The sequence below is a fragment of the Suricata suricatta genome, chromosome 5, assembly GCF_006229205.1.
Source record: "Suricata suricatta isolate VVHF042 chromosome 5, meerkat_22Aug2017_6uvM2_HiC, whole genome shotgun sequence".
In the NCBI taxonomy this organism is placed as follows: domain Eukaryota; kingdom Metazoa; phylum Chordata; class Mammalia; order Carnivora; family Herpestidae; genus Suricata; species Suricata suricatta.
Window position 1 is genome coordinate 12,498,001 of NC_043704.1, and position 26,445 is coordinate 12,524,445.

Consider the following 26,445-nt stretch of genomic DNA (forward strand, 5'->3'; position numbering starts at 1 on the left):
AAAGTCCTACAATATTCTGCACAAGACACACTATTAAGCCCATAAGTTCTTATTCTTGACACCTCTTTAACATGCTATCCATTCCACAGAAAGACGGTACTGACAATCTACCGATGGCAAAGCATGCACTCTGACTTTTCTGTTACTGATGCCCAGTTTGCATTGAAACCTCCTCATGCTCTAAGTCAATGTAACTTTTTAAACAAAAATGTAGAGACTGTGTACAGATGGCAAGTCTTTCAAAAAAAGGACATCAGGGGGAAAAAATTCTCAAGGACACCATGTGATCTCAGAATTCAATTTTCCCTCCAAAGCTTAACTTTAATGTATGATGGGGCAATCCAGCACAAATTTGAAGTGACAATTTTCTTCAAATTTCTGGATATATCTTCTGACTGAATCCACTTGGAAAGGTATGTGACTAATAAAAAACGTTACCAAATGACAAGAATGAAGAACAAAGCTAGAGAACTAGTGGAGTATGAGTAGTCACCTGTTTAGCATTAGCTGACCAAACACTGCTTGAGGACTGTTAATTCCCAAACTGTATAAACAACCTGAACTTGGTCAATAAATTTGGGGATCATCAGCAATGTTTATTTCATTTTCTCCCCTAATCATCTGACAATAAAGTCATGACATAACTTTATCAAGATAGACTTGATGGTCATTTGAGTTATGGTTCACTTAAACTTCAGTCAAAGTAGGGGAAAAAAAAAGGAACTGGAATTTTTCTCAACATTCCTTACATTGGTGGTATAAAAACAGCTACAGGAAAACAGTCTTCCTTCTTTTCGGCAGTCAGAATCCACAGGCTCATGCTGGCACAATGAGCCCTGCAAATGAACTAACTTGTCCTGACACAAGTACCCCACAAGCACATGGTTAGATTTTCAGTAAATAACTGATTATACAATGTCTACAAATTCCGTTTTAAATGGTAGTAGGGATTACAGAGACAGAGAAAAAACTTTGAAATGAGCAAGTCTTCTACTTCAGGTTAAGAAGGCCTACCAAGATTTGGCAGTGCAGACAGTATACCTTACTTGTAATATCTTAGCATATATTCTGTTCTACATGTTCTATGAGAATAATTGGTCTCTCCTTACTTTGGTATGGAAAATTTTAAACCACATTTGCACAATTCAGTCTGTTAAACAAGTTTTACTTCATTTAGGTTGAAAATTTGCTTTCATCCATCTCTGGGAAAATAAAGTCTTGTAAATAGATGATTTTCTGCTAAGTAAAATTTGGCTAAAACCTACAGCGTAAACAATGCCTGAGAGATGCAACAGTTACATGTGTTTTTTTTTTTCCAAAGACCAGTATTTTCTTAAGTTAGTGTCTCATCATATCCTTAAAAGTTCATAAGGAAAAATAAACAAACATGAAAATTCCAAGTGAACACACAGCAAAAAGTCCAATATTTAGTATTAGTTTAACTTGTGGAGGCTCTTCCAACATTTGTAAACAAACAGCCTCCTCCTCCATCAGGTCTCTGAGACTCCTCTTGCTGAGGCTCTTACTTTTAAAGCCACAGAACCAATCTATGAACTTCCAGTACCGGGCTCCATCGTCTGTTTCTTTCTTTCTCTCTTTCTCACCCATAAGAGCTGCTTGCCCATTGGAATAGGCATCTACTGGTGTTTCTGCCTCTGAATGACCTAATGAAGCCACTGGATTGCCTTCTTCTCTGCAGGTCACCAAAAGATTAACATCTTCAGGCTGAAGGCCCTTGATGCTATCTTCAGATTTCCCATTGGGAATGATGTGGTTGATGGCCTCACTATTCTCAGTGCATCTCAGAATGCTCTTCTCTTGCATTTTGTATGGTTCGTCTTTCGGGGAGCAGCTCTCCTTCACCACCAGGCTCTTCTTAGACCAAAAGGTGGTGGTACGAATCTGTTCCTTTGTGGGAGGTGGTGTGAGAAGGCTAACCATTACAGTAATGAGTCCTGTGACCCAAAACAATGCTGTGGCCACATACATGTAATGGATGTCTTTGATGAAGCCTGGCCTGTTATCAGGTTGGTCACATTCTGGGGCACGGTACGCAAAGGCCAGTGTCAAACGGACTGCTCCAAGAACAAAGCCAGCCATTCCACCATAAAAAGCCCCTTGCTCATTGCAGCGCTTCCAGAAAATTGCCAGAAGGAACAGGGCCGCAACTGGGGGTGTCAGGTAATCTGCTACCTCCTGAATGTAAAGGTACATCTGGCCTCCTTGCATTTCCACGATGATTGGCACCCATGCAATGCTGATCACCACCATAAAAGCCACAAATATCCTCCCCACAATCATTAGTTCTCGGGAGCTTGCGCTCCTGCGGATGAGTTTATACACATCGAGGGTGAATATGGTACTGGCACTGTTAAAGATAGAGTCCAAGTCGCTCATCAAAGCTGCAATCATCACTGCCATCATTAAGCCCCGGAGGCCCACAGGAACCAGCTTCATCACCAGGCGTGGATAAGCAATATTAGAGCACCCAGCTCTGCTTCCACATACTTGCATGCAGTGCTCTGGGTTGATGCAAGCTATATCATCAGCAAACAGTATCCTGGAAATCATTCCTGGGACAACTATGATAAACATTGGCAGAAGCTTCAGAAAGCCAGCCATAAGAGTAGAGCCTTTGGCATGAGCAATGTTTTTAGCTGCTAAGACTCTCTGCACGATGACTTGGTCAGCACACCAGTACCATACTGAAGCTGGGGTCTGCCCAAGAACGAATCCAGGCCAAGGAACATCTTCATCTGTTGGATTCCGCAACATTTTCAGCGCATCTTTCTTAGGGTGCACATTACAAGAATTTGTGTTGGAAAGGTTGTATGTCAACAAGATGGAAGTAACATTGGGTGAGGCCAACATGTACCTTCTCTTAACTTCCTCAAACCCGCCAATCTCCATCATGCTAATAATCATAAGTGTGAGTGCCCCAACGATCATAAGCAGAGCCTGTAGAGTGTCTGTGTAGATCACTGCAACAAGGCCTCCGGTGACAGTCAGCAAAGCAGTCATGCCAATGAGCAGGATGACAGACACATAGAGGTTCCAACCCAAAGACTCCTGGATAAAGAGGGCACCCGAATACAGATCCACTGAGAGCTTGGTGAAGATATAAAGAATCAGAGACAAGGCTGCAAAATAGACCTGAATCCTATGGCCACCAAATCGCTTGGACAAGTATTCAGGCATGGTGTATACCCCTGACCGGATATAAATCGGGATGAAAACCCATCCCAGAAGTTGCAAAAGCAGTAAGGCATTGAATTCCCATGCGCCCACTGCAAATCCACTTGCAGCTCCAGATCCTGCCAGCCCAATGAAGTGCTCACTCCCAATATTGCTCACAAACAGAGAGGCACCAATTGCTACCCAGGTCATAGAGCGCCCCGCCAGGAAGTATCCACTCACGGTGCTTCTATTAGATTTCCACATGGCAAAAAAACCAATGCACATGACCAGGATAAAATACAGGGCCACTATGGCAATGTCTGCTGTCTCCAGTACAGCCCTCATTTTGGTAATTTTGTGAATAAGTGTCCAATGACAGAAGTGTCCAACTTTTTATTTACTCATTAGTAACCCCAGCCAAGTCTGTAAACCATACGTGAACTGGACTACACAGAGCAACACAGCAGGTCAAAGTCTTTGTCCTTTGGTTTGCTGTCTTGATGGTGGTGGTTGTGATAAACTTTGAAGGAGACAGTTTAAATTTTCCTCCGCTTCTTAATTGGGATTGAGAACTTAGCTCGTACTCTTAATCCACTCTCCACAAGACCATCAGCATTTACTCAGGTGCTGGAGGAGAAATTCTGAGTTGCAGCTAAGTTAGTGAAGCCTACTGTACCAACCCTGCAAGGCAGCAAAGACAAAAGACAAAGATTGAATTAGAGGAGGGTCTCACCAAGGGATGAGGAAACTTTCAGTCTAGCAAAACGGCGCGCAACAAGACATTCTTTATAAAAAGGAAAAAAAAAACCTTTTAAAATATACTTCAGTTCCAGAAGAAAAAACTATACTAGCACATCTGATACGTAAGTCATGAAAATATTTATCATTTTGAACTAAAAACAAAAATTCATCAACCTCATAACCAAGTGGCCTAACTTCGCTAGCAACTAAGAACTGCCTGCCATGACATTGCCTTTTCTTATCTTAGTGTGGTCTTCTCAGACTGGAAGAGACACCAAGATCTTAATTAAAGCACCTTAAAGGAGCAAGTGGGGGATAACACTAATTATTCATAAGGGTACCAGAATAAATCTTCAAATGCTATAAATCCTGAACGATGCACTTTTTATAGCCAGTTACGATCCTGAATCGAACAGGCAGGTAGAGTTTACTAGATGTTATCATCTACCCCCAAACACAGATTATCACTTAGTCTATACAAATCTATTATAATAAAATTTTCCTAAATTCCTACAAATTTCTATTTGTGGCAGTTATACAGCAATGTCGAAATTATGAGGATTCTTGCCATAAAGGAAAACAAGACATTCCACACAAAAAAATTAGGAACATACAACTTATAAAACCCTAAAATTTTATTACTTCTACTAGCTAAAAGGATGACATCAGAAGATTTTTGAAAAACATTCAAAGAGGTAGTTTCCTTGCCTTCCTTCATCAGGCATTATTTCCAAGAGAATCTGAGAGGATAAAGGCACACAGACACAAAGTTTGATTCTGTTGAGTATTTTTTTCCTTTCAATAATGCTTTCTTGTTAAAAGCAAAGAGAGTAGAGAGGGGAAGAAAAAATTTCTGAAAGTCCAAAAAATAATGTATTATTATATCTTCCAAACCTCAATAAAACAAACATTTATCAACCATCAGATAATAAATTATCTTCAATTAGGTCAATCATATACTTTTCAGTCCTGGATTAAGGAAAAAAAAAAAAATCACTCTGGAAAACAGACATTTAAATCCACCTAAAATCAAGTTTATGAATCTGATGTTTTTTCTCCTGGAAAAGAGACAAATTCTAAATCTACAAAGTTAATAATCGTAGCTGAAAGATCAATATAAAGAACAATTTATTATTCAACCTAATGCCTCCACACATCAACTTCTAAAATGATTTCTCCTTTTGTGATAAAGCAATGCTAAGTGAAATGTTTTTCTATACTCAACAAAGTAGGTGCTTTCTGATGAATCTAGGCAGCTTCCTTTAAAAACCAGTAGTAAACTTAAGTCCTATTAATGATACTAAAGCCACTTCTTTACAAAACTGTCCAAAACATACCACAGTATTAAAAATTAACACACACACACACACACACACACACCTCTCATTGGCAAACCAAGGAGCTGGAAATAATGCCTAAAGATAAATGTTCTACTGAATTAGGTTATCAGGTCTTATCCATAATGCTGTCTAGACAGACAGATCTTACTTAAACCCAACCTTATGCCTTTTTAAGCATGAAGCACTATGATAATTATACCAAGAAAACTGATTAAAATCATTCCTCCTAAAAGCCAGTGTCAATAATGACCAATTGAATAAAACTCCCACATACAAAAACATAAACCCACTAAGAGTCGGGATTTGTATCACTTCATACTTGCTAGTTAGTTCATGTCCATTTTCCCCACCCCAAAAACTTTCTCAAGAAACGGACGTTATCAAAGAAGAATGACCTAAGTTTTTTATAAAATATAATCAGATTACTAATAAGCATGAACTATTTAAAAGAGCACCTTTGAGGCACCTGGGTGGCTCAGTTGCTTAAGCATCTGACTTCTGGTTTTGGCTCAGGTAATGATCCCAGGGTTGTGGAATTGAACATGTTTAAGATTCTCTCCACATACTCCCACCCCCCACCACCCTCCACCCCTCTCCCATGCTCACACAGACTCTCTTAAAAAAGGGGGGAGGGCATCTTTAAGGTTTCAGTATAAGGGACAGGTCCTTAATTACAAAGAAAACAGTTGCTGGCTGTTATGAAATCCTGCCTTCAACAAAGCTCTCCCCACCACTCAACAACCAAGCCACCTGACTCAACTTAAACAGAAAAGCCTAACTCACCAGTCAAAACAGCCCTTTCAGGTGTTGCTCTTCTCAGTGGCAGTGACCAACCATGTGTTTCTCCCAAGAAGGGACCAACAAAATATCAGGGGTTTTTGCTGGGAGGGCAGGAGGGGTGGGTACATGTCATAGCAGCCCCTACCCGTGGCTTATTTGTTTAGAGAACCAAGTGCTCAGAAACAGAACAATCACTAAACCACTAGTAAGACTGCCGATGCAGTAACATTGTTCTTGTCAAATACAATCTATACAAGTCAGATATCTAAACCACAGTCTGCTCCCTGATGAATGAATGTTCACACTGATCTAACCCCTAACTTCTCCAGAACATCAGGTAAGCTAGAGAGAAAAGACGTTCTGCCCACAGGAGAGGTAGCAGAGAGTGGCCAAGCACTAGCTCAAGGCTGAATTCTCAACTCTGTCTGCTTATGCCTCCTCAGACTATTCAAAAGCCACTGCCAAAGTCCCCATCTCACTGGATACCATACCAGTCTATGGGCAGGCTTAAGATTTTTCCAATTTAAACAAAATACATCCAGAGACGAGCACCCGGTAAAGACTTGAAAAGGAAAAACAAACAAAACCAAAAATAGGTCAACTTAGTTGGTAGAAAAATATAAAATACTATAATGTAATGCAGCTAAATTTTACATTCTGTTACACATAGAGATGGTCACAGCCTTAAACTTTACTGTTAGGATATAATTTGTGCACTCCTTAAAAATGGTTCCAAATAAAATATACAATGTAAGTTCTTGGTATTTTTTCTCTCTCCTTTGAAGTAAATAGTTCTATGACAAAAATACAAAGAACACTAACCAGAATTCCTTTATTTTCAGGAAAAATATATATGGAAAAATTTTTTCATCAGCCAAAAAGAATCTCTTCAATTCTTTATATTACTAGAACTAAGCTGCTACACGGTTCAGGTAAATCCCATTAAGGGAGACAAGTAATACAATAGGTACAGGAATGATAAGTACATGGGTTGGTTCCTTGGTAGTACATTTTTAAGGAAACAAGTGCTTCTATAATAGAAGTGTTATGTGTAGAATGTATAAAGTGGTCCCCTAGTGGTGATGGGGGGTATAATGAATGAATTTAGCCAAATCTCAAAAACACAAGGGCACTGTAAAACAGAGCAGAAGCCCCCACAGAGGTGAAGGGTTCTTTCTCAGAAAGTGTTTTGTTGATAGTTTTGCACAAAATTAGAATACAATTTTGGTACTGTTTGGACGAATTAAATTACACCTGAGGAATTAATCTAAATAAAAAGCCATACCTAAATATTTGCTGCATTTGAACTAGAAAGAGAAAGACAGGTAACACCAAATTAAACCAGCTATTAACCGATTAGGTAATACAATAGAACTATAATTATCATAATAACCAAATCTAGTCTCTCTTTTCTGTAATCTAGGGTGACTATATAATTTATCTTCCAAACTAGGAAATTATTCCAGGACAATCTATAAAATCCAGGACATACAGTCATTCTAGATATAAAGTTAACCAACAGAAAACAAAGAAAGCAATTCCTAAAGGTATCAGGGCTCCACATCATAACAAATCAATGAAGCAAAGGGACTCACAAAGGGTAGAATACAGTGACACTAGAAGTGACCAAACGACAATCATTTTAGCTCTGGAGTCACTTTAAAACCCACATACTCACTACCTGAGTAGTGAACAGGCCATCCCAGCACTGCCAGGTCTTGCTTCCATTCTGATCCGATGAAAAATGCTCACTGTACCAGCTAGTAACTTGAAGGTTACAGAATACAAACAATTCTGAAAACTCACACATATATAAGCGGTGTGATCAAGAAAGCAGACAAACTTTGAAGGCTGGAGCCCAAGCTGTTACTTCCAAATGCAGGATCTAGGCACGTAATCTCCATAAGCCTCAAAGAGGCTCTATGTAAACTGTCTCATCCATAAAATCAAATCACCATCTAGCTCCTAATGGTTTGATAAGGAATAATTAACATACAGAAAAGCACATAATATTGCCCAAAGAAACAAACACGCAACTCAGTAAATGTTGCTTTACCTTCTCCAACTTGCATGGACTAAAACTGAGGATATCAATTACTTTTAAATTACCAACTGTAATATGGCATATTAGGTTCCTCACAAAAGTTATTTACAAATAAAAGAACTAGATAAAGAAATATATTAAATATATATTCTCCCACAAATATTTTAAAGAGGCTCTCAACCGTATCATGAATTAGTTCCTATTTACATCACTTCAAGTAAAACACACAAACTAAATTTATACAAAATTCTACTTACAGGCTTTTCATAACTCATTTTCACTTCTGTCACCTTGATTCAAGGTTCAGTAAAGCAAATCCCACTAGCAGAGTAGATTAATGGTGCACGGAGCAGAGCACGTAAGCACTCATATAGGACCTTCTTCAACCCACACTTTAAAAATGTAGAAATGAGTATTGGTAGCAGTTTATCAGTGACACTTCAAAAGCAAAAGAAAGGTTCCTAATACAACTGATATGAATTTCAGCCAATTTCAAATTACAAGTGGAGCTAAAGATAACACTACATGTAATCATATGATAGAACAGTCCCCAAAACATGTAAGGAGTTTGCCTTTAAATCTCTCTGGCAAAACATTTCTATTATACCTACAACCTTAGCTATTCACAGTTCTAAAAGTACATAAGAAATGCACAAAACTCTGAACTCAAATGGCGTTTAAACTGTATTCTGGGGATTTCTAGTCCTAGTGGATCATCAGAGAGATGGAAAGAGAGGCAGAGTGGGCAAGGATCTAAGAAACCCCCTACCAATGGGAACAAGCTCCACTTTTAGCAATGTATGAGGGAGAGAAGGGGTTTAGGAGGATGGTTCCCCATGTAAGTAAACCATTTTGTCAAATAAAATCTTACTCACCTAAGAAAAAAATCAAACTATCAGATTCATCATTTCATCTATATACACACATTCCCCAAGATATACTCATTTTAGCCTGCTTCCATCAATACAGAAGCCTGACTCACAATGTTTTGTGCTGTTGTTGTTATTAAAGTCTCAAGAGAATGAAAACCTTTTTGGTATGCGGACAACTTCCAAATTACCACTGATCTCAACATTCATGTGGACGACACCAGATCGTGTATATGGCACAAACTCCAACCATCTTTTTAAGAGAAATGAGAATATGAAATGAGAGCGGCAGTGCCTATGTTTCCTTGTAAGAGGTGACTGCCAAAGATAAGTGAGTTTATAAATGACACTAACAGGGGTGCCTGGGTGGCTCAGTTGGTTAAGCGTCTGGCTTCGGCTCAGGTCATGATCTCATGGTTCGTGGGTTCGAGCCCCGAGTCGGGCTCTGTGCTGACAGCTAGCTCAGAGCCTGGACCTGTCTTTGAATTCTGTGTCTCCCTCTCTCTCTGGCCCTCCCCTGCTCATGCTGTCTGTCTCCCTCCCTCCCTCCCTCTCTCTCTCAAAAATAAATAAAACATTAAAAAAAATTTTTTTAAAGAAATGACACTAACTGAACTAAGTCCCAACACCTTATAGATACTTTACCCAGAATGCTGGGTGCATGAGTGTCCTCACAACAATCATGGGACAAGTACAGTTATGATTCTTTCACAGATGAGAAACCTGAAACCATACAGAACCTGCCCCAGGACAGTTATTTACTTGCATTTACATCAAGATCTGCACTCACATGTATTGGGTCTAAATAGTTTCTGCCCTTGTAATCACTAGGCAATAATAACTTCAAGGACAAGAACATTTCTTTACGCATAGAAAGAAACATAAACCATATCAATTAATAAAAGACATTCCATATCATCATTCCATGTTTAAGAATCTGTGCTTGCAGAAAAATACCTGAGATGTATGTACCCATATATAACAAATGTTTACAAAATATACAACAGCACCATATAAAAATTCAACTTAAGTATTTATGTATGATCACACGTTAATGAATATACGTAAGGAGAAACTGAGGTAAGTAAACAGAGTAGACAGAGTCAGCTGTAAGACCAGGGCTCATCCTGCTTCTCACCATTCAGACCCAAAGTTTCTGTCTTCCTTCTCTTTGCAGTGTTAATTAGCCCTTTCCCCCAGAGAATAAAAAATTAAATCTAGTCCCTTCTCCACCTGACTTTGTTACCGTGGGCTACATGATCTACCCAAGCCAGGCTTCCTTCACCTGCGAACTCTTCTACCCATAAGGCATTGGTTAAAAAGGACTGGAAATGCATGATCGATAGATGGAAGAGTTCTCACAGTAAAATCTGTGGGGCACAGTTCTGACTGAAGTGTTTGGGGACGACCTGTCCTTCTTTGGGAGTGTGAATAACTTGGCTCATATCTCTGAGACCTGTCTTCCTCTCAGTCCCCCCCATCTCAAAGAATGGCAACCCCATTCTCACTACTGCCCAAGTCTGATGATGTCAGGAATACGGTCATCCCTGACTGCTTGTGCACGGTCTCTCTGAAGCCACACACAATCAGTCCCCCCAACTAGTCTGTTGGGTCTACCTCAAAAGAATCAGACCACCTACCATTTCAAATGCTAGAACTCTATTCCAAATCACCATTTCATCTCATCTAGCTAACTAAATGCCCTCACCTCTTCACTGATCTCCAGATTTTGGCCTTGGCCCTCTACAGGGTATTAACAAACACAGCAAGCAGTCACTCCTTTATTCACAATGCACCAAACACAGCTCTGGGCCTTGACATTTGCTGTTCCCTACGGAGGGTAGACTCAGCACTCCCAGATTTTCACAGAACTTGCTCTCTTCTCATTTACATCTTTGCTCAAAAGTAACTCCCCTAGCCATCTCAGTCTCTCATCCAGCTTTATTTATTTGTTTTTAAAAGTAAACTCTATATCCAATGTGGGGCTTGAACTCACAACCCTGAGATCACTAGTCTGATGCTCTACTAAACCAGCCAGGCACCCCAGCCTGCTTTCTTTCTTTCCACAGCACTCAATCCCACCAATAACATACTGTAAATTTATTTATGTTTGTTGTCTCCTCACTACCAGACTGTAAACTCTATCAGGGTAGACATTCTTGTCTGTGCTGTTCAGCGATGTAATCTGTGTCTAGAACAGTCTGGCACACAACAGGGAGGCCAAGTGTTTGCTAAGTAAAAGAATCAAATATTAATGATCAAGTACGCAACCAAGAGTGTTAAACTTTCAATGTCCTACACAATCATCAATGGTGAGTTTTTATAAGCAATAAATAATGGCAGATTAAAAGGCCAAAACAGAGTACAGCATTTCCTCCCATACCAAAGCCACCAGCTATCACAAAGTTTGGAAGGTGTGTGGAATGACAAGGCAAATCAAACTAGGCAACAAGAAGCCTTTTACTCAGATAAAAATCTCAATGGGGGAAAGAAGGGGGATCTCAGTGGGCCACAAGGTAGTAAAAACCTTGTGTCTGGAGCCACAATCTCATCCTACCTGCCCACCGCGAGAGTGGTCTACATACTTCATTGCACTCACTCCATTTCAGAACGTGCTCCACGTACTACCAACACCCACTTTGTAGTGTGTAGTGACATGCAAGTGTTTCTTTTACTGCAGTCATTTCCATGCAAAGGCAAGTCAGTGTGGGCAAGCAGCACCTTCCTTCAGCCCACTCAATACAATCTCAAGCCGCTCACGCATGTCAGTTTATGAAGACTCTCCCTTCTTCACCTCTCCATTACACTTGAAACTTGAGATGTTTCCAAAGAACTGAGAGTTACTTTGTTAACTACCATTGCCCAAATGGTGCTGGTGCCAAGCACCATTTCTGTGTTACATGTACCAACCCATCCAATCTTCACAAAAAACGCAAGAGGAAGGCATGATCATTAAGCCCAATTTATAGAAAATTGAGAACATATCATTAAGGAAGTCCAGGAACATCCTCTGTGAAGTAAAGATGAAGAATGTATCCTTTTACATTCCCTAGGAAGATACACATAATAGAAATAAACACAAGTCAGGAAAAAAACTCAACAGATACAAAAGGAATAATGTAATTAAAAAAATCATCCTTTGTAGTTCCTAACGAATCATCAAAATTTAACCTTATCTCTAATTGTAAGAAAGCAACTATACAAATCCTAGGCAATGATTACAATGCATGCCAGAATCCTTAGGTGAAAGGCTGATGGGGAACTTTAAAATGGATGAATGAGGCTGCACCCACCAAGAATTAATCTTCTCTACAAGACAGACCTATGATGCTACACCCAGAATACATATGTACTCATGCAAAACAAAATGACCTGAAAACTAATCAAATTTCTACCTGCCAGTTCACAGAAAATACCTGAAATAGACGAACATATAAAACATCAGGAAATGATCAACCAAATTCAGAATGGACGGTGGGGAAACTATTAGAGTAGAAGACTCAACAGGCCATCCAATAAATGTAGTCTGTGGACCTTGTCTCGATTCAGATTCAAGCAAACCAACTGGGGAGAAACATTTGAGACAATTCAGAGTTTGTTATGGAATTCATTTGGTGTCATAAAGGCACTGTGGCTGGTTTCTGTTTTTCTTTAAAGCCCGAATCTTTTGGATACATACTAAACACTTACAGGTGAACTTTTAGATCTGCACTTTGCTTTAACGTAGTCCAGCAATAACTGATTCAGAATTATCAACAGATGCTAAACCAAGCGGAAGACTGAAGAGAATACTCAGTCTCAAGTTTGTCAGTCTAGAACAGTCACCCATTACAAAAAGAAAATACATTTACACTGGGGCAATCTAGTGGGTATCACGTAAACCCACTGGCAGCTTAACATCCGTAGTGAGACAAACTGACATGCCTCCTCATACAATACACTGACATCCCAATTTAATAGTTATGCCAACAATGTTTAACCTATCTCTAATTATGAGAAAGCCAAACAGACAAATCCAAATCGAGGGATTCTAAAGACCAGTTGGCCTTGACTCTTCCAAGTGCTACTGTCATTAATGACAAAGACCAGAGAATTGTTCTAGATCAAGGAAACTAAACAACTAAATCTTTGATTGATCCTTGATTGAATACTGGATTAAAAATCTAAAAGATATTAATTAAATAACAGGATAAATTTGAACATCTACTGAACATTTTATAAAACAGCATCAATGTCATAATTGTGAAATGGTTATGTCGTAGTTAGGAAGAAAGCCCTTCTTCCTTAAAAAAGATAAATAAATTTAAAAGTAAAAGCCATGTCAAGATGTCTGCATTTCTCAAACAGTGCAGATTAAAACAAATGAACAAACAAAATGGGCAAATAGGGCAAATTCTAACAGTCCATGATGTAGGTGTTAATTGAACTGGTCTTCTTTTTTGTTTTAATATTTACTGGGGACTGCGGGGGGCGGGGGGGGGGGGGGCAGAGAAAGAATCACAAGCAGGTTCCACCCTGTCAGTGCAGACCCAAAGCAGGGCTCAATCTCACAAACCATGAGATCAACCTGAACCAAAATCAAGAGTCAGATGCTTAACTGATGGAGCCTCCCAGGCACCCCGGTCTTGTAACTCTTCTAAAGGTTTAAAACTTAAGATAAGGTTAAGATAATATAAAATACTACGAAAAACAAAACCAAGTGGGCAGAGTGTAGATGAAGCAAGATTAGTAAATGTCGATTGCTTGCTGAAGCTGGGTGATGGGCACAGTATGGAGATTCATTAAACTATTTCCTTTAATGTGTGCTCAATTCTGCATCTTAATTTTCACTTCTATAAAATGGGAAAGAATATGTACCTCAAGGCATTGTCTAGATTACTAAATGAAAAGGTCCTGTGGAAAAGATTAAGAAATTGCACTGTCAATTCTTTCAGGAAAGCTCTGAAGGCAACTATCTATAAAACAAAAGCCTGCTGAACTGAATGCAAAGCTAACTCCTGAGATCCCTGCACTTGTTCCAGCTCCACTGCCTCCAGTTACCGGCAACGGTGTCCTTCTCACTTAAGCCTCTGCCTTACCTGAACAAAAATGAAATTCGCCACATTTGTCTCTCATCACACTTTCTCTAGCATTTGGTTTGTCTCCCTTACTATAGAATGCAAGCTCCAGGAAAGCTGGAACTTTGTCTTCCAGTTTACCACTGCACTCCCCCAGAAGATGGTACTGCTGGTATTCTCCGCAGGGACTCAAAACAGATGTGTAATACTTCCTTCAATCTAAAGGGACTGTACCTGTACCACCACGCCGCTGGACACTCCTTTTACAGATGATACAGTGATGAAAAGTAGCGCTTGCTTCTAGGCTGAGACTACCCGTAGGATGCCGGCCCAGCCACTCACTGAGCTGTGGGACCCAGGCACCTTTCTGCTTCAGGTTTTTCCCTTGTAAAATGGAGATCCCACCACCTCACCCTTAAGATGGCTGAGTATTCAAGGGGAAAACACATATACACACCCACCCTGCTTAAACTACCCACTATGGATGAGGTACCATCAAACATAAGATTTAGAGGAACATCCACCCATGTCAACTTTGTGGATCACCTTCATGTTTTCTGTGCTCATCCAACTTGGTTCCAGTCTTAATGTTCCTGGAAATAAGATTCCTAGCAGAACATATGCCAAAATTTTCTTTTTCCCCATGACAAGGGCCAGAAAATGTGAACACAAGCCTCCTTGTAGACGAGATTCTAGTTCTCCCAGGAGGCTAAGACGTAAATGGAAGATCCTGAAATCGGGAGGTTTCCTCAAGAAGATACATTCGTTTGGAAAATTTTTGAACTTCCTAATTTTCCTCAAGGTTTGGGGACTATAAGATTTTCAAGAAGTAAAAAGGACACAAACAGGATAGTTTTAACTGTATTTGAAAGGATTGATAGAAATCATGGCCTGAATTCAATGTAAAAAGTGAACATAAAACTGAGGTATGGTGTTACAGATTATGAATGCAGCTAGGTTTTCCCCTTGTATTTCAAAGACAGGACAAGGAGCCTGGTCTAAAAATCCAGAGAAACAGGATCACAACTGCTTTCATGAATGTCTGAAATTTGAAGATGTTGAAGTTACAGCTTCCAATTATTTCATCCTAACCATATAAAATATTTAATTAAAAAAAACTTTATCAGGAGGACTTCTTCTTCACCTTAGTCTTCTTAAACTGAATTGGCAAAAACTCCTGAGCCTCAGTCCACAAGAGAATGGGGTTCCTGAGACCTACAGTGCTACTACAGCTACCATGAACTGAAGCTCCTCCCTGATGGAAACGTGGTGTCTAAGGTTTTCAAAACAGCAATTACTGTGTATGAGAAAGCAACTGTATGAAGTATGCCAACAAAACAGAAGGCAAATAGTATACCAGAAAAAGAATGAGAATCAAAACAATATACTACTGGGTCACATATTTACTTAACAGGTTCAACAAACTTTTTTTTTTTTTTTTAAAGAACACTTAAGTACATCTTTTCTATATGTAACATATGCCTGGCATAGACCCTACTCTCAAATTTAGCCTTTCATTCACTAACACTCACCTTAAACCTGAATCAAAACCAGAACCGAACGATATTTTATATTCATAATTTACCCAGCTAACCAACCAAAACAAAGACTACACATGGGTTTCAAGTCAAGGACCTTCCCAGCCCCTGAAATCCAAGTGCAGCTAAGGTCTTGATCACCACACTGAGAATTTTTCCACACTGGACTAGTCCACAGCAGTCTGGCTATGATAGCTGCACTTGGGTTTCTTCGCTTGACGAAAACTCCAGCATTTTAATGGTAAAGGCAGGTGTTAACAAGAACATTATAAAAACTAAAGGCCAAATAAACACAACACTAGCACTTCCTGATTCTGGGGCAGAAGCAAACAAATGTCAGTTTTCAAGCACAGAAGGCTGCAGGTTGAGGAGGTTCAGATTAACGGTTAAGTCCACACTCTCACTTCCAATTCCATTTTTAAGCTCTCACCCATACCAACCACTCCTGAAATGTCCCCAAAGCAGGGAGGGATTCCCTTAACCAGGACCCTGCAATTAAAAATGAATGGCGGGGTGGGGGGGGAGGGGGAGCAGAACAAATTAATTATACCCTAGACCTGAAGATAGGAACAAAATGGACCTGAGATTTTCTAATTTGCGATTTGCTGTTATGTATATGAAGTGAGAATGGGGAAGTGAGAAAGACAAAAAAAGAAAGTCAAGATAACAACTTGCCTTCCACTCTACAGAAACATGAAGCCTGGTCAAGCCTGGTCAAAAATAAAAATATTAGTGGCGCCTGGATGGCTCAGTTGGTTAAGCATCCAACTTCAGCTCAGGTCATGATCTCACGGTTCATGAATTCAAGCCCCATTTCGGGCTCTGTGTTGATAGCTCAGAGCCTAGAGCCTGCTTTGGATTGTGTGTGTGTGCGTGTGTGTGTGTCCCCCTTGCCCACTTATACGTGTGCTCTCTCTCTCAAATATAAATAAAAAATTTTGAAAAATAAAATAAGAATACCATATCATACACTTGTTCTATACTCGGACTAGAAGAGCTCTTATGTTTTTTTCAGGGTAATATTATGTTCCAAGGCTCATGGGTCATATAAGCTAATGTGAACTTCAAAAAATCTCATTTTCTAGACAAGCTGTCTGCTCAGAATAGTACTGCAAAAACCTAACAGATTAGTACAATAGATACAAACCAAACTGCACTAATGTATGCTTAAAATAAGCACTAACCCAAAACACAAAAAAATATATATACTAAAAATACTAACATCTGACAGTTTACACTAAGTCATACTTTGGTTCTTATTCCAGTCTCTGAAGTCTATATGTACACTTTAGCCTAAATGGGCATACATAATGCAATAGCCCCAAACTAGAAACCAATACTTCTTTTAAGAATTAAACATATCTGCCACTTATACAAATTATTAATCCTATTGTAAACCAATGATAGGTTAAAAAGTGGGTTTATCAACACGTGAGCAGCAATTTCTGAAACCCAAATGCAAAATGACGTCTAAAGACCATTAGGGACACCTTTTAAAAAATGTCCAAACCCAATTACCTAAATCATAAATTCTAAAATGGTAGCATATCTGACCAACAGCGAGATTTCATTTGGTTCACAGTGTTGAAGTATTTTTGAATTAGTTGCCAACATCTTTAAACCCCAAATTTTCTGCAAAATCTGGATTTCTGGCTACAAACACTAGGATGAGCTAGTAAAAACAGACCCACATTCCCAGGCAACAGGCTGGGTTAGGAAGCTCCAGCCCTACCAGCACACATAACCTCCTCCTCCATCCAGCAGCCCTTCCATTCTGCCACAGGCCCACCCAACCCTTTGTAGTCTTGAGTTGAAACACTCCAAACTATGACAAAATGTAATCTAAACCGAAGACAACAGTTCATACTTACCCAGTTTTAAAACACAATAATTAAAAGAATTCAACACACATCCTGGCTATTTCTCAGGCAACTTTTGTTAAGTAGTTTTTATTAACTCATGAATACATTTACAATTCACATTGCCAACTCCCAGAATGAAAAGGACTTAAGTTACCAGCATTACTATTCGTCCTGGTCACAGTCTGGTTTCTTCCGTTATAGACTCACACAAACGTATTTCTCAAGTGTGCTTCAAATGGTGCCCAATACTTTATACCATCCCCAATCCCATTACGCAGCTTCAGAGTAAAATCAAATAATCAGGTACAACGTCACAAATTAAGTCTAAAATAAAGTTGGATTCAGAAGATCGACAGTTAAGTGAACATCAAAAAAAATGCACATTTTCTTGTAGAAGGTCTTATCTTGGACTCGTTAGATCATGAGTATTCCTGACTTACGAAATAATTTTTTAAAATAATCAAATGTATTAATGAAATAGACATTCCCGCAACATGTGCTGTGAAGCAATAGTAATTCTTTCATAAAAATAAAATCTATACACTAGGAATGGAACAAATCTCTTAAAATTACCAATTAAAATGAAATATTTAATTTTGAAATACAATGCTGTATCAGAAATGAAAAACAGAATACTAACTGAAAATACCATGAAGTGAGAGAAATCAACTGGCCTATCATCTATTTGCTCCATCTATTTTTTGTACTGAAAAGAGGTTATCCTTACAGCTTTAGTAATCTGGCCATTAGTAATCAAATATTCACTGAATAAATTAAAATAAGGTTTCCCCTACACTTGCCTCAAATCACTTTAATAATTAACAGCTTATGTAAAGTAATTCTTCTGTTTAGATTTTCCCCATTTTTCACTTTTCCCAACTTGTCACCTAAAAAACACACTAAGTCTAAGTACTAGTTATAATAAAGTTGGATGAGAGTGATAAACACAAAGACCAGATGCAAATAGTTTAGTTCTTAATAAGGAGTCCCAAAGCACAGTGCCTGGCAAAAGCCAGCAGGGGTTAATAAATGATGGACATCAGTCTGACAGATTGTTCTAAGCTGGTGGAGTTCGTGGGAACCCTCATACATACACGCTGTTATCTCCTAGATACAAAAGCTTGCCTTTGCTTAATTAGTATGCAGGCTATTATCCAGTATGACTCATATTCATAAATTCAAAACTTACTGAGCAACTCCTATATTCCAGGTCTGACTAACCCTCAGGTTCTGATAAAACAACTTACATATAAAAAAAATTTACCTTTTGGAGTCTTCTCATCAATAAAGCAGCAATAATGAAAAACTAGGTAATAAAAGTTCAATCACTTGCCTGATACCACAAAGCTACTTTAGTGACATACAGAACACCTATTACCTCCAAGGTCATGTTACCACTTTATCTTCAGACTCTCCAACTTAGGGATTACTCCCATTTTACAGCGAGGAAATGAAGATCCAAAAAGGTTAAGATCCCTAGGAGATAGGTGCCAGGAAGCAAAACCAGGTCGATCTGTCTCTAGCTCTTTCTAGTCTCCCCGTGTCAGTTCTTTGTTTATTCCGACATAATACAACCAGTATCTTCATTGAGCGTTTTATGTTCTTCTAATCATTTAGAAAACAAAAATCAGAACACTTACTGAATCAGAAGCTTTCATATCCCAAACAATCATATCCAAAAGTAACAGGTAAAAAAAGGGATTAAAGCTAAAGCAGGAAGTCAAAATATCATACATACGTACCTTATACATTTTATTTAAGTTAAACACATAAATGTACATTCATTTGCCAATCTTAATATGGGGTGAAAGCACTTGGAGAATGGGATCGATGAGGAGGAGCTCCTTGCTGATTGAAGTTCCTTCGGCTTGATCTAAACCACACCTATAAATGCATCATCTACAATTTCCATTTTCAGTTTCATTAAAGTGGAAAGCTTTAAGAAATCCCTGTAAAGCAGTCTACACACAGAATCCTTTGGGACTAATGTTCTTTCTCCCAAACTTTTAGGTATTACAGCCATATCTAATTCTACAGCCATTATTTTAAGAACTCACCTTTATCAAGTCTTTCCAAAGAATCCAACTTGGTTTTCAGGGGGAAAAAAAGTTTTGCACTCATTTTATCAGTTTACATGATATTTAATTATTATAAAAACAAGATTACCTGCCATGAAATAAAGTCTTGGGAACCAACACCACTTCTGGTAGGCATACACCTTGCACAGTGCAAGCCAAGTGCACTGACTTGAAAGCAATTCTCTAACACAAGAGGTCAGCATGCTATCACCCATAACTGTGTCAGAGAGGAGAGTAAGAATCCCATAAGGTAGCTAAGTGAACATGGACATGTGCAGTGCAGAGGAGAGGACAGAAATGAAACAGGCTTGCTCTCAAGATTTTGTAATCTAGCAAAGTAGATAAACATTCACCAATTAAGTACAATACACAGTAGAAAGTGATCCGTATGATAAGACACAGGAAAACACCATGCAAATCCAAAGGAAAATTATATTCTGTACTCCTAACACTGCAGGCCCTCAATATTTTTTTAATGTACTAAAGGAGTTAAAATGAATTTGAGGCAAGTTTTCATGTAAATCATGGGTAATATGGAAAGAGAGGGCATTCCAAGAAAAGCAGGATGACACAGGCACCAAAGAAAATGAAAGGTGATGGTATTTATGGAGATCTACAACAGGTCTGTTTACTTAATACATGGAAAGAGAATGAAAGAAATTGAGATGAAGTTTAAAAAAAAAGTTGGGAGTTCTATCAGAGATGGCCTTAGATGCCAGACTTCATTCTGAATGTCTCTGAAAGAGAGAGGTGTGCTGGAATTTGGCAATAGTGTTGGGCACAATCAACTTTTACAGAAAGACCATGAATTAGTCAGAAAGCCATCACTACACAATGCTTTGTTTTATCTCTTGGTTAAAAATGAATCTCAAATGAATATCAACTGTCTTACAGTATCTCAAGAACTATTTTTGTACTCCAAGAAACATTTACTACAGGCATTAACTATCCTTCCCTGAGCAGTGTGTTAGAGACCAGCTAAGAAACTGCAAGAATCAAGATGGAAACATTAGTGGTTCAACCTGAGCAGAAAAGACACCACAGGGGATTGGGATCACAGGAATATAAGGAGTTGCATTTGCTCAGCTACGGGTGACAAAAGACAGAGAGGCCACAAAGTAAGTTAGACCAGTTTTAGGGTGGGCAACTCAAGTCTGAACCACACTGAGTCTGCAGTGTCAAGGGGATGCCCAGGAGGCTATGTTACCAGCACAGAAGAGCACAAAATGCCAGGGTTACCAAAACAAGGCAACTCATCCATATGAAGGTAAAAGGTATAGTAGTAACAGGAGGAGAAAAAAGGAAGCAGAAACGTCAGACAAAAGCACCATAAGAAGCTAATACTGAACCCAGGAAATTCTGTCTGTATATTCTAAATCAAGGGTCAGTGAACTTCTGTAAAGGACAAGAACAAATATAAAAAAAATAAAGTTATGTTCCAATTCACCTATATTTATGGACACTGAAATCTGAATTTCATAGAATTTTAACCTCATAAGTTATCCTTCTTTTGATGTTTCTTTCCTCCAACGACTTAAAAATGTAAAATTCTTTCCATGCTCACAAGCCATACAATACAGGTTAAACTGGCCTGTGAGCCACATCTGCCAACTCCCTGCTGTAGCACTGAACGAAGGTAAGAGAACTGGATTAACTGTCCTTTTCCAAACTCCTAAGGGCAGTTTTCCTTTAAATATATTAATACCTTACCAAATGTTAAATTTGGTTGATTTCCTCATATTTGATTAATTCCTTAAATGTGGTTCCACTAAGAGATAACGTGTTGACAATCTGTGTTAGCTAAGAACACTGCTTTCCCCCTAAAATAGGTACTCTTTATATGGAACAGAAAAATTATGCTTGTACTACAAATACAGCAAAGGCACTGAATGAAAATTATTACCTTAGAATGTGTCCCTCATTGCTTTCAAACTCTTTGTTTTCTTTAAAGTGATTTTGTGATCTAAAGGTGAGAAGACTCAATAGCAGTCTGCACATAAATTCCTAGATTTTAAAAAACTATAAACATGAGTAACGAATGGGTGGGTCATGAGTAACGATTAAGAAAATAAAAATTAGTGCAGAAATGTCAACTTCTGACGAGCAGTCTTAACAAATACAAACCACATCTGGTGAGGAAGGATTCCTTACCCCCAAGCCACTCCTTGTACCTTAGCTGTAGCTCAGGGGCAGGAACAGGACTCCTTCTTCAATCACTTGCTGCGGCATTGAGCTGTAACCCAAGAAAACTTTAATACCAAATGAGAGTATAACATTGCCCACAAGGCTCAAGGCTTTCATTACTGGAGAACTATTTTAAGTTGTCTGGTTTCAAGCAGACAAAACACAAAGGGTGACTATTAAAGATACAAGCTAAGCTGTTCAAGGAGGGCCCAGGAGAAGAAAAAGACTAACTTCTCCATCTGACAGCTAGAACAAAGAAGTTTCCTTTTGAACTTCTGTCTGCCGCCACCTGAGAGCAAAAATGTCACTATTTCGTTATCAAATATTGCCAACAAGCCAAGCTGCATGATCTAGGTAGCCTGGGCCAGTCCCATACTTGAGTTCATTATCATTAACACTTTATGTCTCCATAAACATTGTAGGTATTACTGTCAGAGGATTCTATGGTGGAAACAACTCTAGAACAAATACAAAACTTTTGCCAATTTTCCCCATCAAAACGGTGTTGGCAAAGAAAAATAGAAGACTCTTCACTGCACAATCAGAAAACTTATTGCTTTCTATAGAAATTGTTGAAATTGGAATAATATTCAAGAACTAGAATATTACTCACTTCTATTTCTAAACTTATAACACCCAGGTTGTAAGTTAAACTGAGATTACAACATAAAACTCTTCACCTACAAAGAACTATTTCAATAACTCATTAAAAAATTTAAAACATAATCTGCTTTCCAATGAAATTTTAAAATGAGACGTATTAAACATAAAATGACTGGTGACATCTGTTTTAATGAAAAGGAACTCAAGATTTCCAAAGTAGTTACCTATTAGAAAAGTACATACATGATACAGGAACGCTATTTTATTGTACACACGTGCATTCATGTTGCAATTAAACTAATTATTTAAACTATTTAATTCTTCATGTAAAAATTCCTGGGTAGCAATGAGAAAACTTCAGCCAAAAGATATTTGCCCAGGGCTTTCACAATTCTATACATGCCAACTCTGGGGAAACATACTAAGACATGACAATTAAAATGTCCCTAAACTTAAAAAGTTCCTGGGGCGCCAGGGTGGCTCAGTGTGTTGAATGTCCTACTTTGGCTCGGGTCATGATCTCACATTCCGTGGGTTGGAGCCCCACATGAGCTCTGTGCTGATAAGAGCCTGGAGCCTGCTTTGGATTCTGTGTCTTCCTCTCTGTCTGCCCCTTCCCATTTATGTTCCACGGGTGTCTCTCTCAAAAATAAAGATAAAACATTAAAAAAAAAGTTCCTAAACAAAGCAACCACACAATATAAATGTTCTGCATAGATCTTTTTTCCACCTCAAAATTCTTCTTCCTGACCCCATCCTAAGAGCAAAAATTCTGTACAGTTTACACAGCTTTCCCAGGCTTCCTACACAGTATGCGACTTTATCATTCATGTATTAGCAGTTATCTTCTGCCTAACTGAAATTAAGTACCAATCTTTAAAATCTGATTTCAAGGTGACATGAAAGGACATCAGCCATTTTCTCAGACTTGGCAGAGAAAGGTTCTCAGAAATCAGCGTCTGACCTCACCCGAAATGCACCACCCCGCTTCTCTTTACTTGAGTGTTCCCACTGCAAGAGGGTAAGGTGGAGGTGAAGAAAGAACTCTCCATCTCACAGGTAGTTTCTCAGTTGTCAGAAAACTCCAATGCTACCTGATACACGTGTATCGATATTCCAATCTTTTTATTCTGGAGACCCTTCTATAAATATAATCTAAGATAGGTCTAAGCTATCATCTTTTCAAATGGCTTTAATTATCACCTTTAGGGCACCTGGGGGGCTCAGTCAGTTAAGGGTCCGACTTCTACTCAGGTCATGATCTCACGGTCTGTGGGTTCAGGCCCCACATCGGACTCTGCGCTAACAGCTCGGGCCTGGAGCCTGCTTCAGATTGTGTGTGTGTGTGTGTGTGTGTGTGTGTGTGTGTGTGAGAGAGAGAAAGAGAGAGAGAGAGAGAGAGAGAGAGAGAGAGAGAGAGAGAGAGAGAGAGAGAGAGGCTGACACTCTCCTGCTCACAGTCTCTCAAAAATAAACAAAAAACTTAAAAAATCACCTTTAAAGGCCTGGTTTCACAACATCCATTACTTTACCATATCTAATTTCAGAACTTAGCCACACTTCAGAATTTACCTACATCTCATGCTAAATTAAAAGTTGGAAAGAAACAAAAATAAGACTTTTTCTTAACATACACATAAACTTCAGGCTAAATGGCACCTGCCAAATAAACTAGGTCTTGGGAGGACTGGTAACCACATTCATAAATGTACAAACTTGGAATCCAACAAAAACGAGACTCCTTTAACTCCCAGTTGCAAACTAAGAAAAAACACAGCACTGTAAATTCTAAGTGACTGATCAACACAAAATTGTATAGCTGAATAAGGACTCATTCTGTGTGCTACACCCAGAAATCTGTCAACAGGAACCCCCCCCAATGACTTTATCACATACAGTGCAGTGGGTCTCTGTTACATGAGATGCTCAGCCTCAACCCAGTTATCTTGCATTTTAATTTTAAAAATTCTTGCTTGCTCATTTTGAAGGAGCCCGGCTAGGGGTCAAAGGAAATAAAACAGGGGAGGGGAGAGTATCATACTCCAAAGAGACTAGGGATGCTCTTCAGGCTTCTAGAGTACCACAGAAAACAAATCAGAGCAAGACATCTCTGGGAATTCAAAAAAAACAAAACAACAACAACAAAAAAAACGGGGGGAGGGGGGAGGAGGCTGGACAAAATGCAATCTCAAAATCCATGTCTCCTCTAAGAGTTGTGAACATAAACCCATTTCCTCAATTCCAAGACACATAAATGGTCGTGGCAGAGGGGGAGAGGCCATCAGCATTAAAGGGGGCTTCCGAATCTAAAAATACGAAAAACATGCAACTTGGAATTGAGGAATTATAAGAGGCTTCCTGCAGCAGAAACAAACTGCCACGGATTAGAACTGAGGTTTCCTAGGCCTGCCAAAGGTGCACAAGCTCACAAGTGGCATTTTGCCTTACATACACCTAACTTTAACTTTTTCATTCATTTATTTTTCCAAATATTAATCCTATTTTAGAATCCAATTCCTAAATTGAAAGCAAAACTGTTGAAAACCGGAAGTCTGTTACACATTTACAACCTCCTCCAAAACTAGTTTTATGAGGGGGGTGCCGTTGTTTAATCTTATTCAGGTCAAGGAATTCAACACAATTTCACCAGTTACAATGTCCTATCAGAAGCCATGGAGGCCTCCTCCACCTCCTCCTCCAGGGAGGCGTTCACCTTGATTATCTGCTAATGGGTCGCCCCACCCCCCGGAATTTCAAAGAAACTATAGAATTATTTTCACCAAACTACACTACAGTCTTACCACAATTAAAGAAAAAAAAAGTACCACATACAGGGTCATACAAGAAAAAGAACACAAAAAATTACATGTTAACTAATCTACCTGAAGCCATGTGAACTAACCAATGTGCTTGGGAGCTTTGCTAAAGACAAAAGAGTGCGGGAGTTTTCTTTTCAAAGGTTTATGGAATGAACAAATACTAGGTCTATACTCGAACTCTTTAGTGATCACCTATTTGGTCCCAAAACAAGGTAAAATAAATGTCAACAACCACATTTCCCAGGCTCTATGGTATCGCCTCAAAAGCGCAGGTTAAAGGGAAGCGCTTAAATATTTCTCCATAATTAAAAATGTTTCCTTTTTAGTAATGTGCTTTTCGTTTTCCCTTGTTCCTCTTCTCTATAAGCATAACATCTTAGCAAGGAGAGAGAAGAGCCAGAAAAGGGGGGGGGGGCGTGGGCTGGGGGGTTACTCCATAGGTTAAACAACACAAGCCCATCTTATGGCAAATTCTGGAAGAACGAGCTTGGGGACACAATGGCATCCCTGACCAGACTCTCTAGACCTGATCAAGAGGCACTGGTATCCTTTCCCACTTCGTAGCGTGCCAAGACTGGAACCATTTCTTCCTACCGCTCCCTGACTGCCAGTTTTTCTACAGAGGTCGGACCAGGACCCCAGGCTTAAAGCAGTAGAACCAAACTTCATTGAATCGCTACTCCTCCAAAGTGACCCAAAGCCTGACTCTTGAGCTGTAGAAAGCTCTGCTTCCAAACTTCAGACGTGGTGCAGGTTTTCTGTCGGGGTTTCTTTCTGTATTATTATTTCACCCGGGGGTGCGGGGTGGGGGGCACACACCACACGCTACGTTACCGAACTCACGGGAAGAATGGGGGTTTCGGCGAAGGCTGGTGGAGTACCTGCCCCAGAACAGAGGACGAAGAGCTGCCTCCCGGCCGCGGGGCCCTGTCCTCGGCCACACCATCACTTGCAATGAACCGGCTGCAGCTTCGCTTAGCATCCCTCCAAACCTGAAATCCTCTACCACAAGAGCAATCGAAAGCAGGGGGAGAAACATTTCTTCCGGAAGGCGCAAAAAAGGCCACAACTTGGATGAATGAAACCGGGCTAAGGACACCCGGCGCAGGATGTTCGCTGAAGTCAGAAAAAGAGAAGTCAAGATTTTTTTTTTTTTTTTGGTAACGTGAGACCGGTCACAAGCGCCCGTGGTCCAGATAACTGCACAAACAACGCTGTGGAGAACGTTTTATTGAGCGCGGACGGCTCCGGGACGGCCGGCGGGCGCTACTGTGGAGGCGGGCGGCGGAGGCGGAGCGGGCGGCGGCGGCGGGTCCGGCGACGAGGCAGCTTCGCGACGGCGGGAGCGGGGCC

General features: G+C 39.6%; 2 protein-coding genes across 5 annotated transcripts in view; both read right to left on the bottom strand.

Annotated features, from left to right (window-relative positions):
- The window catches only part of MRPS6 (mitochondrial ribosomal protein S6), a 66,262-nt gene that overhangs the window by 39,449 nt on the left and 368 nt on the right, over positions 1-26,445 (bottom strand). Inside the window, exon 2 of the mRNA XM_029939011.1 lies at positions 25,974-26,208. Within this exon, the coding sequence (XP_029794871.1) occupies positions 25,974-26,208 (235 nt within the window). The remainder of the gene's footprint in view (positions 1-25,973; positions 26,209-26,445) is intronic.
- SLC5A3 (solute carrier family 5 member 3) overlaps positions 1,149-26,445 on the bottom strand; it is a 25,640-nt gene continuing 343 nt past the window's right edge. Inside the window, exons 1-3 of one of the 4 annotated variants that reach the window (XM_029939008.1) lie at positions 19,151-22,792; positions 17,563-19,013; positions 1,149-3,858 (exon numbers count right to left, since the gene is read on the bottom strand). In XM_029939008.1, the coding sequence (XP_029794868.1) occupies positions 1,366-3,522 (2,157 nt within the window). In that variant the 5' untranslated portion in view covers positions 3,523-3,858; positions 17,563-19,013; positions 19,151-22,792 and the 3' untranslated portion in view covers positions 1,149-1,365. Of the gene's footprint in view, positions 3,859-17,562; positions 22,793-26,445 lie in introns of those variants that run through there. The other 3 variants (XM_029939007.1, XM_029939006.1, XM_029939009.1) reach the window with 3 other exon arrangements.